At 39.6% G+C, this 17,130-nt stretch overlaps 1 protein-coding gene across 10 annotated transcripts in view; it reads right to left on the minus strand.

The window, feature by feature from the left end:
• The window catches only part of stk33 (serine/threonine kinase 33), a 166,739-nt gene that overhangs the window by 94,542 nt on the left and 55,067 nt on the right, over nt 1–17,130 (minus strand). The window contains exon 1 of one of the 10 annotated variants that reach the window (XM_043705846.1): nt 2,299–2,371. The exons of the other annotated variants lie outside the window; for them this stretch is intronic. Coding sequence (XP_043561781.1) covers nt 2,299–2,355 — 57 coding nt within the window. The 5' untranslated portion in view covers nt 2,356–2,371. Of the gene's footprint in view, nt 1–2,298; nt 2,372–17,130 lie in introns of those variants that run through there. 10 annotated transcript variants of the gene reach the window in all.

A 17,130-nucleotide genomic window follows, 5' to 3' on the forward strand; every position in this document is an offset into this window, starting at 1 on the left:
GACTTTTTTTTTGCCTTTCACTGGATGTGCATGCTGTTGGCTATGCTAAAATGTATTGTGGAGGCTGAACACAGGGAATTATATGCCGGATAGCTTGATGTCTGTCTCGTGGAAGCTGTCAGGAGTGATCATTAAGGAGCTTTAGCCCTAAGAAAAACTTAAGGTGGGCCTCTTGTGTAGAGTAAGAGAAAGAGAAAGAGAAAATCCCTGAACTGGGAGACCTGGATTCAAGTCCGACCTGCTCCAAAGGTGTGTAATAACGTGTATGAACAGGTTGATTAGAAGAATAGGTTAAATTTTTTAAAAAGTTACTGTTTAAAAAAAAACTCAAGGTAATTGGGAAAAGTCAGCATGGTTTTATGAAAGGGAAATAATGTTTAACCAATTTATTGGAATTATTTGAAGGAATGACTTGCATGGTGGATAAAGATTTCCAGGAAGTATTCGATATAGTACCACATCAAAGGCTATTGTGCAAAGTCAGGGCTCATGCTGTAGGGTGTAACTATCAACATGGATAAAAGAGTGTCTGACTAGCAGAAAACAGTGTATGCTTATGAGTCTTTTTTTTGATTGCCAGGATATGATGATTGGAAACCTAAAGAGACCCACACTGGAATCTCAGTATTTAACAATTTACATTAATGACATAATGGAGCAAAGGCATGGTGGCTAAATTTGTAGTTGACAAATAGTTAGAAAGTATGTTCTGAAGAGGACTAAGGAAGTTATAGATAGATATAGAGAATTCAAATGTCACAAAGCTAGTCCTTTTTTTCTAAAAGCTGTTCCTTGGCTCAAGGATACTCTGTCCTTGATTTTCTTTTCAGAGGGGTAATAAACCAGGCCGGGCTCCAATCAGCCTGGTTTGGTACAGAGTTTAAAGGGCATTGAAAGGCCTTTTTGTTTATATGTAAACAGGGGAGACTTCAGGCCAAAGTGGTCATGTTTTAAAAATGACAAATATAAAGAAAGGGGAGTGGTCAACTCTCTAGCTGAGCTAAGCAGCTTAGTTAAGTCCAGACTGGTTGGGAGATCAACAGTGAGCTTTGTGGAAACTCTCTCTTCTAACTTCAACCTGTAAGCATCTGATCCTTTTTTGTGTTGTATTTTAAAGGGGGTTTGCTCATTGGGACTGTTGTATATATTCGGAAAGCATACTTAAGTCTAGTTTGGATAGACTAAGTTCTGTAAGGGTCCTTTATTCTGTTCTTCATGTTTCATTCGTGTGCAAATTTGTGAATAAAGTTTTGACTGTTTTAAACCTGGTAGTCAACCTCACTAACTTAATCCAGATAATTTTCACTGTACACTTACGGAAACAAATTGCAATGTTATGGTCTGGGCTGCCTGCTTAAGAATGTTTTGAGTGGTCTGGCCTAGTCCATGACACAAATAAGTGGTCTACTTATGCTTCTAATTCATGTGATTGTATCTCCAATTGCCCTTGAGAAGATGGTGATGTGCTGCCTTCTTCAACAGTTGCAACCTATATAGGTATATTTACAATGCTATTAGAATGGTAAATGAAGTGAAATTGGCAAATAAAAATCATACCAACAGGGTATCAACTCCTGGGAATTTTTTCAGAATTTCTCCTACTCTGCTGCCGAACCTTTATCACAAGTCCATTGGAAACCCTATTCACACATATAGAGAATAATTCTGACAAATTTATGTGGAAGTTAATGTAGCAGTGTTAGAGATGCTAAAGGAAATTATCAACAGTAAACTCTGGGGAGAGTCCAGTAAATTGTAAATGGGCTGATAGTGATGAGTGCATATTTGCTTAACTCCATAGTGTGCAATATAATGAAAAAAGTATCAGAAGTAAACTTAAAGGTTATTTGTCTAATAAGAGCTGTTAAGCCCACAAGAATTCAAACAGAAAATGTTGACTTGATCAACTTGCTTGATTGGTTGGGTTTTTTTCTTGAAATTCCAAGTGGATCATGAAACTATGATGCAGTACTCCTCGGCATCCAAAAGCATTCAACAAATTCTGTACAGAACCTAACATTTGGAACAAAGGATTATTAGGGACAAAACAATGCAACAGTGAAACAAAGCACAGAATTTCACCTGTGGATGGATAGAAGTAAAAGCAGGCAGGGTTTTGTAGAATAAGTATAAAACCATGGTTAGACCACACATGGAGCACCGTGAACAGCACTGGTCCCCATTTAATGGATAGAGAAGCACAAAGAAGACAAAAACAAATAAACAGGTGTTACATTCCAAAAAGGTCCAGGAGACTAAAGTGTTAAACAGCAGGAGCTTTATTTTGGATATGTTTACCAGCAGCAAGGTTAGACTAATCTGTTGTCTATCCAAATTGGCTGATGATGTCATCATTACTTCATGTGATCAGACTTTTACAGTGACAGTCCACCATACCTGCACAAATGCCCAAAAAATAGAGTATCAGAACCAACTGAATAGGCTGAGGTCTTTTCTACTAAAAACAGAAGCTTACAGGTGACCCAATAAAGTCCAGAATTGAAAATGTAGTATCATATATGAATTCAAGGTGGTAAATGGTACAAAATAAAAACAAACATTCAGCACCACATTATTTTAAGTTCTTTCTAAAGTTGTATCGATGCTTATATAGAGTAAAGTCTTTATTGCTAAATCCCTACTCAGATTATAACACTACAGGGTTAACAAAGTAATTATGAAAAACAAACATCCAAAAGCATGTCATACTCCTGTAACTATAGCTATGTAGCCCTTTAGTTTATGATGAAATAAATCATGTTTTATAACTAGATTTTATTTCAATAGACTTATTAATAAGTTATCAAAAGATACATAGCAACAAGTGTTTATATTAAGGAGATGCCAAGATACATTCCACAGATGAGTTTCTCCTAAGTCTTTCAACTGGCAATTAGCAATGTTCCATATCATTATAATATTGCCTATTACAATGTTAAGGTGATTGCACAACTACCTAGCGCAGACTACAAAGCTAGATTTCTAGATATACTTGTTGACTAACATAGCAATACTATCTATCACACAACAGCAATTATAAATCAAAGGGTATACCGATCTTTAAACTGTTCCACAGAATCACTAAGTGCTGCAGCACAGATGGAAATCACTAAACTAGTTTTATCCACCAGACCTTTGAACAGAATATCTATTGGACTTCATTTATCTCATGATATAATGGTCAATTTTTACTTAAAATATTTTGCCACCATGGTTTTGAAAGCTGATTATGAGTTCTGCTTCCACAACTGTTTCGAGAAGAACATTCTTGCCCTAAATAGAGTGTAAAATAAATTTCTCTCATTTATTTGATGCTGATAACTTTATGGTTTTAATAAGCAAGCAACTGACCCTTCAAGTCTCTCAGACCTTTTAGCACCTCTATCAGATTTCCTTGCGGTCATACTCTCAAAATGGAACATCAACTTCTCTAATTTCAACAAAACCAAAGCTTTTCCTCTCTGACATCACCATTGTCAATTTCTGATACATTCCATTGACATTTTTCGCAAAAATAGGACATGCAAACAAACTTGAGACACAAAATTCATACTACCACTTAATTAATGATTTCAACCTGTTAGATTCATGCAGAGTCATAGAGTCCTACACCACAGAGACAAGCCCAGACTGGCCCATACCAACCGAAATGTCCATCCATGCTAACTCCATTTCCCTATACTTGGCCCATATCCTTCTAAACCTTTCTTATCCCCTTTTATTCTTTCCCCTCTAACCTTAAACTGAGGTCCTCTTGTCCTTTATTCCCCAACCCTGAATGTATTCACCCTATCCATGTCTTTCATGATCTTATATACTTCTATAATATTCCCCGCTCAGTCTAGTACGCTCTAAAGAAAAATGCCCTAGATTGTCCAACCTCTCCCTATAATTCGGGCCCTTGAGTCCTGACAACATCCTTATAAATTTCTTCTGCATTCTTTCCAGTTTAATAACATCCTTCTTACAGCAAAGTGACCAAAACTAAACACAATACTCCAAGTGTGACCTCACCAACATTCTGTATAACTGCAACAAAACTTCCCAACTTCTATACTCAGTGCCCTGACTGATGAAGGCCAGTGTGCCAAAAGCCTTCTTCACTGCCCTGTCTACGTGTGACTCCACTTTCAGTGAACCATTTAACACTATCTTTTTTAAAAATTTAATTCATTTTTCAGTGTTGGTCTTCACTGACATGGCCAACATTTATTACCCATCTACCAGCTGACCTGGTGGTGAACTAACTTCTTGAACCTTGTAGTCCATTTAGTACAGGTATGCCCACAGTACTGCTAGGGAGGAAATGTCAAGAGTTTGACCCAGAAATGAATGAAGAATGGCAATTTAGTTGCAAGTCAATGTGGTGGGGGAGGGAAACTTGTAGGTGGTGTTGCACTCACGTATCTGCTGTCCTTGCCCTTTGAGATGGTAGTGGTGAGAGTTTGGAAGGTGTTGCTTAAGCCTTTGTGAATATCTGTAGTGCATCTGTTGCTGTTGTGTGTTTTGGTGGAGGAAGCAAATGTTGTAGCTGTGGTGTCAAACAAGATGCTTTTTGAAAATTGTTGGAACTACATTCCTCCAGCCAAACAGTTAGAATTCAAACACAGACCTGACCTGTGCCATGTAGATAATTGATAGGTTTTAGGGAGTCACTCCTACTTTTTGCAGGATTCTTAGCCTCTGATCTGCTCTTGCAGGCACTGTATTTATATGGCTAGTCCAGTGCAGTTTCTGGTCAATGATAATTCCAGGATATTAGTAGTGGACAATTCAATTATGTAGTTGCCATTGAATATCAACTGGCATTGGTCAGATTCCCTCTTGGAGATGATCATTCCCTGTTCATCATGCGGCTTCAAAGTATTAGTACCAAACTAAAGTTACCAGAACCCATCAATTAAGACAGAGCTTAAGCTCTGGAACAAGTATAATTTTATCAAAGGCAGGCAGCAAGGAATTGAGCAGGATAAGTCAAATCTGACCAGTAAATTATTTTGAGACTGCTCGCATTTAAATAGAGGGTTATTTCTTCTTTTTCTTTGATAAATCATCAGGGTTGAAGATGACTTTCTTCCACTCCAGAACTGGTTGAACAATGGTTGAATAGTCTAATTCTGGAGCTGCAGACTCTGCCACAAGGAGGGGGCAGCTGGTGTTTGATAAGGTGGGTAGATGGGATGCTCTGGATTCTGCACGTTGTTCACACCATTTGTGCTTGCCCTCCACATGCTCTACCTGGTGATGCTCAAAGTGACTGGCACGTTAGCGGATGCTTCTCCATTCCTGAAATGTCAGACTTCTCCACTTCTTGATGCTGCCTGACTTGCTGAGCTCTTCCAGCCTCCTGCCTGTCTACTCTTCTCCATTATGTACATTCTAGGGCAAGCAATTCCCACGTGTCAGTGGGGATGTTGCATTTGTTTAGGATGATGTTTAGGGAGTATTTGTAGCGCTCCCTGTCCCCTCTTAGCGATAGCTTGTCACTGTGGAACTCCCAAGTAAAGCACTTGTTTAGAGAATCTTATGTCAGACATGTAGACAGTATGGCCACCCATTGTTGCTGGTTGTGAATGACCAGCGCCTCGATACTGGGGATAGTGGCTTGGAAGGAGGTACTTATGTTTGCATTGTCGAAAAATGTGGTGCTGGAAAGCACAACATCCAAGGAGTTGAGTCAGCACTTCGGGAATAAGTCCTTCATTATGTTGTCATGCCTATCTTGCCAGTGGGTTTGCAAAATTTAGTGAAGGCAGTACTGGTGATTACTTTCCAGGGATTTGAGGTGTACGTGGTCCATGTTTCTGGTGCATAGAAGCATGTGGGGGACCAGAGCTGCTCTGTAGACCATGAGCTTGGTGCTAGGTTTGAGGTCTCATACTTCAAACACTGTTTCACAGGTGTCCAAAGGCTGCACTGACACACTGGAGTTAATGCTGGTGGAGAGCTTCATCGAGTTGGGGTGGAATGTTGTGTCAAGGAAGATGGAGAAGAGTGTTGGTACAATGACGCAGCCCTGCTTGACCCCAGTTTGCACTCATATGTAATCTGCAGTGGATCCATTTGAGAGGATCATGGCTTGCACGTTATCATGAAGCAAGTGGGATGATATTAAATTTCTGCAGGCAGCTGAATTTGAGGATATTCCACAATTCCTCATAATTGACAGAGTCAAGGCTGTTGTGAGATTGAAGAGGGTCATGTACAGAGGTTGGTGCTGTTCCTTGCACTTTTCTTAGATTTGTCACACTGTGGATGTTGTCAATAAAGCAGTGCTTTCCAAGCTTTTTCCCTATTGTAACCCCATTGTGAATCTGCAAAATTGTTCTAACACCTTGGTGAAATCTCAGAGGATGTGAATGTTAAGGGGAAAAGCTGACAGAGCAGATGATGGTGGGAGTAAGAAGATCTGAGGGAATTGGGAGATGACAGCCAAGCTTTGTGGTCACTAATGGTGTCTCAGAACTCAGAACTGTACCAAAGTCTCAACTCACAACTGCACTCTGGATCACAGCCCACTTTGGGAGGTTCTGCTCTAAAAACATGATCAAGCTTCTTCACAAAATATCATTAGAAAAGATGAGAGCTATAAACTACCAAAATGCATGGAACAACAAAGTAAGCAAACAGCAATAATTATGCTTTAATTCTTTAAATTTGTAACAGTTATAGATTTAGTAATCCTTCTTAAGAAAGAAGAAATGAATGTCTGCAATTACTGTGCAAGACTTCATTATCAAGTGCACTGGTTACAGGGAGAAGAAAGGAGGACTGCAGATGCTAGAGATCAGAGTCGAGAGTGTGGTGCTGGAAAAGCACAGCAGGTCAGGCAGCATCCAAGGAGCAGGAGAATCGGCATTTCGGGCATAAGCTCTTCATCAGGAAGTCAAACTCATTAATCCAGGAGCATAGAGGGATGAAGGTGAGGCCTTTGCTGAGGACTGAATGTTCATCCTCAGTGAGGGGGAGGTCTAGGCGGAAAGCAAAAACACAACAGGGCTGGGAGCTAGGACCTGGGGTAGGGCTGGAGCTGGGAGTGGGGACGTGGATTGCTACCTGAGTGGGTGCAGTTATGGGGTGGGGAGTGACATCACCAACAGAAGTGACATTCACCATCTGGTTGGAAGTGGGGCCTACGGCGGTGCCTGTGGGGCGGAAATGTTGTAACACATGACCTCAGCGACATCGTCAGCTGAGTTTCAGTGAGTGAATCCCTAATGGCAGAAGTGACGTCGGCGATATAATCATCAGTGTTCCAGCTAGTGACGTCTCTGGGGGCAGAAGTAGCTGCGGCAGTGGCAACTGCAGGGCCAGAAGTGATGTGCAGAGTAGGTATTGCGGCTGTGGCCGCGGCAATGGATCTAGCAGCGGTTGCGGAGGGGGTTGCCTTCCCGGCAATTGCAAAGGCGGCGTGGTCAGCAGTGGCTGTGGTTTGTGAGGTGGCGGGAGCAGAAATGATGTCGTATTTAACCGTGGCAGTCATGGCTTCAGTGGCTGCATAGCTATTGGCGTCTGGGCAGATCCAGAGGCCAAGAGAAGGTTCTGGAATGGTCAAGGGAGCCTGAGTATTGAGATAGGTACATGAAAGTTTGTTTAACTTACATTCTTTTATGTCTGGTATGGTGGAGAGAAAGCGTTTGTTAAGCGTGTGAATTCTACTAAGGATGTAAAACAAGCAGAGTCCTTTGCAGGTCTGGGAGAGTGTGGCCCTGAGCTGAGGCAGAGATGACTGCAGGGAGATTAGGTGGAGGTGCATGGCAACGAGTATGGAGCAGAGGATCCAGAAAGAGAACCATTTCTGAAGGTTTCGGATTTGTAGTACGTACTGGTTGCCCTGTTCAGGTCCAAATTGTGTTGGTCTGAATTTAGTCTGGAGTACATGCGTGATCAGTCAGCTCCGTAGGCAGGCACTGAGGAAGGAGATGTGGCTGTGGTAGCGAGTCTGCTTCAAGTTGTGACTGAAGAGCTTCAGGGCAGAGGAGATGACCTGAGGAGTGCAGTGAGAGAGAGATTCCCTGAGATCCTTGCAGAGAGAGGAGGAGAACTTGTTCAAGGTATACATCCCTGGAAAAGGCTTATGCCCAAAACGTCGATTCTCCTGCTTCTCAGATGCTGCCTGACCTGCTGTGCTTTTCCAGCACCACACTCTCTGCACTGGTTAAAGCTTCCTTAATCGATTAGAGATATGAGTGCCACCAGCTGAGCAATTCAGGGTTCCAGGTTCAAGTTCCCTGATGGCTTTATATGTTGGTCAGTCACTCACATTCTGATTTCCATGGCCACCAGCCATTTATATCTGGATGGTTGGTTAAAACTGGCTTAAAAGACACTCCAACTATTCTCAACCTAACCAAAGAATGAACAGACAAAGTCTCAACAACTGACAAAGAAAAAGAGAATGTCCTATGTGCTGACTTTAGTTGACTGATTGTCACTGGTTCAGCCAGCCCAAAAATACATATTCTTGCCAAGTGATCTTCCAGAAGATGCCATAACTCTGCATCTACTATCCTAACCCAACCTTTGAAGGATATACCCTCAGCATCATTGCCAGGTTAAGTGTTAAAGCCTGATAGTAATATGATTGGCAATTTCTTGGCAAGTGCAACAAATCAAACTTTTTTGGATGACAAACTTTAAATGTTGCAGCATATAACACGTGACATGCCGTGATCACAATCCAATAAAGAACCATTCAGGATGTGCTAATTATTTTATCACCCATGTCTGTCAGTGTGGAAACCAGTGTATGGGCTTAAAACACTTGTTCTACATCGCAACCTGCGCAACATTTCTATAGGGATTACTCTCTCATCTTTGCGGCACCTTACGTCAAGAAGCTCTTAGATGATTCACATGAAATTGCAAAAAAAAACCAAACTGTTCACAGGCTCAGTAGAACAAAACTGCTGAGGGAAATAAAAGAATATGGAAAATTGATTTTAAAATGCTCCTCAAACAGTAAATGAATGTATTTACTTGAGCCTTTTGGTGACCAAATATAGTGGGATATTCAGTTATACTACAAAAATTACATGATTTATTTGCAGCACAGAAATAGACCATTCAGCCCAGCAGCTCCATACAATGTTTGTGTTTGATAGAAACTTCTTCCCACTTTTTCTCATTTGACTCCATCAGCATGTTGTTTGCTTCATTGACAAATAAATATAGGGAAAAAAATCTCATTGCCAAACCATCTACTGAAAGAGATTTTTAACTCTTTACCATGAATACTCACCACTGACTCCAAATCTTATGAAGTATCAGAGCATCAGGTCAAACATTGGAAAGAAAACCACCTTAGTTAGCACCTATCACTGGCTGGTTAAGCAATTCTCCTCCATGTTAAACACAAATTAAGAGAAGCACTAAGGATGGTAAGGTCACAGAACGTACTGTGGTAGAGGACTTCAAAGTTCACTACAAGAGCAACTCGGTAACACCACTACAGACAACAGTGGCCAAGTCCTGAAGGACATAGCTGGATCTACAACGTGTAGTGAGCAAAAAAACTATTCATCTTCATTAATCTACCTGTCACAAATGTGTCTGTCTATAACAATATTGGTAGGAGTGACCAACAGACAGTCCTTGGAGTGATGATGTCCCATCTTTACTTTGACATCTTCTGTCATGTTGTGTGGTACTACCATTGTGCTAAATATGATAGATTTTAAATAAACCTAGCAATTCAAGATTGTGTATCCATGAATTGCTACAGGCCATTAGCAGCAACAGAATTGCATCCAATCTGAATAAGTAACCTCGGAGACTAATGTGTTCGCCATCCTACTATCACCAATAAACCCTCACTGAGGAAGAGTGCAGAGGGAAGTATGACAGGAGCAGGATCAAACATACCTTAAAATGAGAAACAAGGTATCAACCTGGTGCAGATGAAACACAGACTACTTGCATATCAAGTAACAGAAGCAGCATATGATGTGTAATCCCAAAACCAAAAACAAAATCAAATCAAAGCTCTGTGATCATGCCACAGTTGTGAATAGTAGTAGACAATTAAACAAATAACAGGAGAAAGAAGCTCCATAAATATTCCTATTCCTCAACGTGGAGAAACTCAGTAGATCAATGCAAAGACAAGGCTGAAGCATTTGGATCCACCTTCAGCCAAAGGTGCCGAATAGATGATGCATCACTGCCCACTTCTGAGGTACCAATATACAAAACAACCTCAATTATCCAAATTTCAGATTATCCAAACAAGATCTCAAAGTCCTGTAAAAACGCTATCCATTATCCAACCAATCTGTTATCCAAACTCTCAGTTATCTGAACAAAATACTCCTTGCCCATCTCGTTGGGATAATTGAGGTTGTTCTGTAACAGATGCCAGTTTTCAGCCAATTCAGTTCACACCACATGATTTTAAAGAATAGCTGAAGACATGGGATATAGAATAGGCTGTAGATCCTGACAACATTCAGATAGTAGTAATGAGGTCTTGTGCTCCAAAACCAGCCACAGTCCAAGTCAAACTTTACAGTACAGTTTCAACTATCTGACATCTAGGTTGGCATCTATCTGACAACCGGGTAACATGGCACAGAAGTAGGCCCTTCAGTCATTCAAGTCTGCTCTGCCTTTTAATAAGATTGTGGTTGACTTGGCTGAAACCTTAAATCCATATTCCTATCTATCCCTGATAATCCTTCATCCACTTGCTTATGAAGAATCAATGCCTTCAAAGTATTCAAGGATTCTGCTTTTGCCATTTTTACAAGAAGAGTGTTCCAAAGACCCATGGCTCTGAGAAAAGAAAATTGCCTTATGTTATAAATCGATTACACCTTATTTAAAAGTGATCCATAGCTTGAGATTCTCCTATAAGGAGAAACATCCTCTCATATTCAATCTGTCAAGAACAGTCAGGATCTTAAATAAAAAGGAAATGCTGGAGAAACAACCCTGACAGCATCCATGGAGAGGGGAACAGAATTTCTTTAGGATTTTGTATAATTCACTCAAGTCTCCCCTTACTCTTTTAAACTCCAGCAAGTACAAGTCTAACCTGTCCAAATTTTCCCTCTAAGATGCCCATTCTTGGAAATATTCCTGGTATCAACATGGTAAACATACTCTGAACTATTTCCAATGTATTTAAAAACTTATAAAAGATGGCCAATATTGTACACAATATTCCAAATGTGGTCTCACCAAAGTCCCCTATAATGGAGGCATGACCTCCATGTTTTTGTGTTCAATTCTCTCACAAGCCACAGTTCTATTAGTTTTCCCAATTACTTGCTGTACTAGCATTTTAGCCTTTTGTGACTCATGCCCACAAGGAAACACAGGTCTCTCTAAATTGCAGAATTTTGCAATCTCTCACAACCTCCATAACAAGAACATCCTTTGTTAGATAAGGAGGCCAAAACTGTATTCCAGGTTTGGCCTCACCAATAAGTGCAGTAAGACATCACTGCAACCGACTTACAGCTCAACCTTCCAACCAGCTTTGCGTCATCTGCCAATTTTCAGCTATTACATTTAGTTCCCTCATCAAAATCATTAACGTATATTGTGACTAGCTGGAGTCCTAGTACCAATCCCTGTGGTACACTACTAGGCACTGCCTATTCATCTCAATACATTACTCCAATTCCATGGGCTTTAATTTTACATATTAATTTCTTATGCAGCACATCTTTGAAAGCCTTCAAAAAATCCACATAAACCACAATCACTGGCCCCCACTAATTAACTGCACTAGTTACATCCTCGAAGAATTCTAATAGATTTGTCAAGCATGATTTCCTTTTTGTAAACCCATGCGGACTGTTCCTTATTCTACCATTGTTTTCTAAGCTCTCTGCAATAAAGTCTTGATAATGGATTCGAGCATCTTTCCCAATACCAACCAGACTCATTCATTTTTAATTTCTGTTTTTTTCTCAACCTTCCTTTTTAAATAGTGGGGTTACATTAACTACCTTCCAAACTGTTCCAGAGTCTAAAGAATCTTGGAAGACGACCACCAATGCATCCACTATTTCTCAGATCACTTCCTTAAATATTCTGGGATGTAGATCATCAGACCCTGGGGATTTATCGGTCTTCAATCCCATTAATTTGTGCAACACCATTTCTCTACTAAAAGAGATTTATTTTAGTTCCTCCCTTTCACTAAACCTGTTCCCCATCTTTTCTGGTATGGTATACATGTCTTCCTTTGTGCAGATTGAAGCAAAGTATGAACTTGCTCCACCAGCTACTTCATTGTTCCTCATTCTAAATTACTCAATTTCTGAATGGAAGGGACCTACTTTAGTTTTTTTTTGTCGATATATACCTATAGAAACCTTTAGTCAGTTCTTACGTTCTCTACAATCTTACTCTCATATTTTATTTTTTTCCTTCTTAATCAATCCTTTGGTCCTCTTTTGCTAATGTCTAAACTGTTCCCAATCCTTTTAAATATTTTCTGAACCCTTTCAAGTTTCACAACATATTTCCGAGTTTTGACTATATACATATTCAAAAATGCCTGATGTCTATTTACGTTAAAACATTTTCTTTGTTGAAAAATAGTTTTGTAAAGTCCATACCAATTAGCAATACAGATGGTTCAGACTCCTATAGCATAGCTCAGACCATTCAGCCCATCAAGCTCTTTGAAATAGCTACTCAACTAGTCGCACTCCCCTGGTGTTTCCCCACAATACCGTAATACGATTGTCTACTGTTGTTTTGCTCCTGCAGTTAGAGTAAATTTTAGTGTAATATCATGTTTGCATACTGAGGAAGGGAAAGAAAGGAAATTGAAAAGAAAACATTGATTGGGCATTGATTTTACTGCATCTTTTGGCCCACTGAAGGCATTATTCCAAATGTTCCATTTAGTAATATGAACTGATTATCGACATCAAGCTTCAAAGCCAGCAGTGCTCTGCTTAGAAAGTGTGTTTTTCAAGCACACTACCTTGCCCTGGATGGTACTAAGCTTCTTGAGTTCTCAAAGCTGCACTCATTAGGCAAGTGGAACATATTTCATCACACTTCTAAATGTTGGATAATCTTTGGAAAGTGACGAGATGAGCTACTCACCTCAGAATTCAGTCTCCAACTTACACTTGAAGCTGTAGTATATTTGCTCATTTAAATTTCTGGTTAATGGTAAACTCTTAGGATGTTGTTGGAGGACAATAAAGAACAACATACAGTTGAATGTCAAAGGGAGATGATCAGATGCTCATTTGGTGTAGATGGTCTTATGCATGCGAGTGCTTTTTGCTACTTATCAACTTAAACCTGAATGTTTCCCAGGTTTTACTGCATACAGATATGGACTGCTTCGGTATTGAAGGAATTCCAAATGGTATTGAGTAAACATCTGTAAACACCCCACATCAGACCTTACGACTGAGGGAAGGTCAGTGATGAAGCAGCTGAAGATAGTTGGGCCGAAGACACTACCCTGAGGAACTCCTGCAGAGATATCATGGAGCTGAGATGTCTGACCTCCAACAACCACGACTCCTAGTTGCTGCTTCTGAGGGTGAGAGGCAATGACACCTTAGGAGAATCCAGCTAGCGACCAAGTTAGTGGCACTGCAGATAAATAAGCTGTACCAAGGGAGGAAAGGAGAGGGAAGAAGAAAACAGAACAGCACTTATGATAAGGGATTCCAAAATCAGGAAATCAGACAGGCATTTCTGCAGCCATTGTTGTGACACCAGGATGGTGCTGAGATGAATATTTAGGAATGCCTTTGGAATGGGTGATCAGCCAGAGGCCATGGTTTAATGATATGGATAGAAATGAGAATAAGTATTGAAAAAATATTTCAGGGAGCTAGGTAGGAGATTGAAAAGCAGGACGTCTAAAGCAGTTGGATAAAGATTACTCCCACTTCCATATGCAAGTGAACTTAGAAATAAGAAAAATGGAATGATTGAGTCATTGAATATTTTTAAGGCATGATTCTCATGAAGCAAGGAGCTAAAAGATTATCAGGAGTAGACAGGAATGTGAATTGGAGTTTACAAAAAATCAGCCATAACCTTATTGCATATCAGAGTAGGCTCAACGCCCTGAATGGCCTACAACTGTTCCTAATTTGTATGCTTATATCTTTGTACATAGCTTGTTATGATCCCAGTTGATGTTATTACTGGGCAAATCAGATCCCAGAATGAAATCTAGCTTGGTAGGTCATTTATTAAATTATTTAACAAGGCTTTTTTTAACTACCCAAAGAAAAAGGTTTATTACACAAAAAATAGATTAAAATAAATCAAACCATTTACTTATAACACAATTTGTAAGATTTAAAACACACAGTAACATATAATCCCATCTATCCTATCATCATCACTTTGTAGTACTCAAACAGCAGAACAAGTTCCCTTCTCCACACAACTAATCAGCTCAAGTGACACTTCCAATTCCTTGTCTCAAGAGTTTGATAGCTTTTTTCTTCATTAAGCATGCAATTGAGCTTAAACTTTTCTCAGTTTCAAACATTCCTTCAGTGTTCTAACCAAACACATCTGGTCCAAAACTTTCCAACTAAAACCCTTACACTGAGGTAACCCATTTCATAACTATTCTGAACTCTCCTTTCATCAAGAGAAACTGTTACTTACATCTAACTTCCACCAAGATATCTGCGAATTGAAACAAAAGCACTCCAAACTGTAGAATTTTCCACAAGAAGATCAAAAATTAATTCTTGTTTGTTCTAAACCAAAAGGAAGCTAATGCTTGAAATGTAAATAAATTCCCATTACCGCACTCTCATACAGATTTTTTAAAAAGGCTCCAGAAATACTGACAAGTTAATCATTAAATTACTCCATACAAAGACTAACGCCCACATGGCACTGGTGAAATAATGGCCTCATCTTTACAGAGGCAAAGAAAGGAGATTCCATAGAGACAGTAGGGGAAAAGCAACTGAGTAACATACTCATGCCAAATATTTCTTATATAAGAAGCCTGATATAACACTAGGTACTTCTCTTGCTAATTGACTGCCAGCTCAGAATAAAAAGAAGAGCTTAATTGGAGCATTAAGAACTAGGATTGGAAAATATAATGCCTAATTGCTCCACTATCCATTGTGATAGGAGAGCCATGTTCATAGTTTTCAACTGAATTTAATTACGTCATAATCTGAAGGCATATATAAATCAAAGTTAAAGTATTTCTAGTATGGGTGAATATAAACATGGTTGGTGATGAAATTCATTTTTTGTGGCAATACTGCATGTAACCAGAAGCTGTATAAATGAATTTCAAAATGCCACTAAAACACTAATTGGGAAGAAATTGTGTATTCATACCTACAGACCTCAAAATATCATGCAGTAAGACCTAAGATTAACTGGAGTAGACTCCAAAACGTGACTGCAAATAAAACAGAATTAGATTAAGACGACAGAATTAATTATGAAATAATTGTTACAAGACGCACTTAGAAGATATTTGTCAAAATGACAAGAAAGAAGAGCTGGGGATCAGTATAGGTGCAGATGCCAAAAACAACATAGAACAATTTCAGTATATCAATAACAAGGTAGAACCTTAAAAGATGGCAATGTCAAGGAGAATGTATCTGAGCACAAGCAGAAAACTTCACAGATTTATTTTTTGAAGTACTAAACAGATAAGAATACATTTTCTTTGCTTACTGGATGTTGCAATATTCAAAACAAGTTGAAAGTGCTTAAACCAGTAAGCTGTTAAAAGAGATAAGAGAGAGTAGACATGTGAAATGCCAGCACAATCACAGGAATGTTACTAAATGCTGAAATGATACCATGAGCTGGAAAACAAGCCAACAAAGATCGATTTTCAAAAAGAGAACACAGTCCACTCAGATCATTACAACTTATCCATTATTACTCCCAAAATATCCATTATTAGAAGCAAACTAGAATGACAATATGACAATAATCCAATAAGGATCTACATCACTTCAAAAGATAGTAAATCCCACCCTGCAATCTTCAATGCCTTTTCTGATGGATTAGCCATGGTAAATGCAGGATTACAGGGAAAGGGTGGGGGCCTGGGTCTTAGTGGAATGTCCTTTGGAGACTTGGTACAGATTTGATGGGCTGAGTGGCCTCATCTGAACTGTAGGGATTCTATGATTCTAAAGTTAGTGTGGAAACATATTGTAAGATTTTGACACAAATCGTATTTTTCCATGCAGAGGGTCTTGCGTGTTTGGAATGAGCTGCCAGAGGAAGTGGAGGAGGCTGGTACAATTGCAAAATTTAAAAAGCATCTGGATGGGTATATGAATATAAAGGGTTTCAAGGGAGATGGGCCAAATGCTGACAAATGGGACTAATCAGTTTAAGATATCTGGTCGGCGTGGATGAGTTGGACCAAAAGGTCTGATTCCATGCTGTACAACTCTATGGCTCTATACTGACTTAAGAAAATAAACCAATTGGCATTTGTTAGGAAATTGCTGTCAGATTGTCAGCAAATAGAGTTGATAGGATTTTAGATGGTGACATGTTTCAGAACATATAACTTCAGATGGAGAAGGAGGAATACCACAAACACAGAATTACATTAGTCGGGCCAGATGGGACCTAAGGCTGCCAGAGGAAGTGGTGGAGGCTGTGACAATTACAACATTTAAAAGGCATCTGGATAGGTATATGAATGGGAAGGGTTAGAGGGATATGGGCCAAGTGTTGGCAAATGGGACTAGATTAATTTAGGATCCCTCATCAGCATGGGCAAAGGGTCTGTTTCCATTTCTATGACTGCTAATGGCCTCAATTGGTCCTTATGCAAAGGAAACCAGTATAGTTGAGCATATGACAGGCAAGCAGTGACACCGTTAATGTTGAAAATATTAACAGGACAGGACAGGAGTAAATGGCATTACCATAACTGTTTGAGTAACACTGAAAGGGGAAAATACAGAAAAGCGAGTAGAACTGGTTAAGATTCGTATCTTATCACTGACTAGTTGGCACAAAAGGGATTTAAGGGATATCTTTAGTTTGTACCTTCCACTGAAATAAGAAGTAAATTTACAGGGTGCATGGCTACAACTGGTCAGTATAGTGTATTTAGATGAAGCTCGTGGCATTGGCCAGTGATCATGCGTCTTGTGCATGAATTGTGTGTGCAGG

This window comes from Chiloscyllium plagiosum, chromosome 16 (genome assembly GCF_004010195.1).
Source record: "Chiloscyllium plagiosum isolate BGI_BamShark_2017 chromosome 16, ASM401019v2, whole genome shotgun sequence".
In the NCBI taxonomy this organism is placed as follows: domain Eukaryota; kingdom Metazoa; phylum Chordata; class Chondrichthyes; order Orectolobiformes; family Hemiscylliidae; genus Chiloscyllium; species Chiloscyllium plagiosum.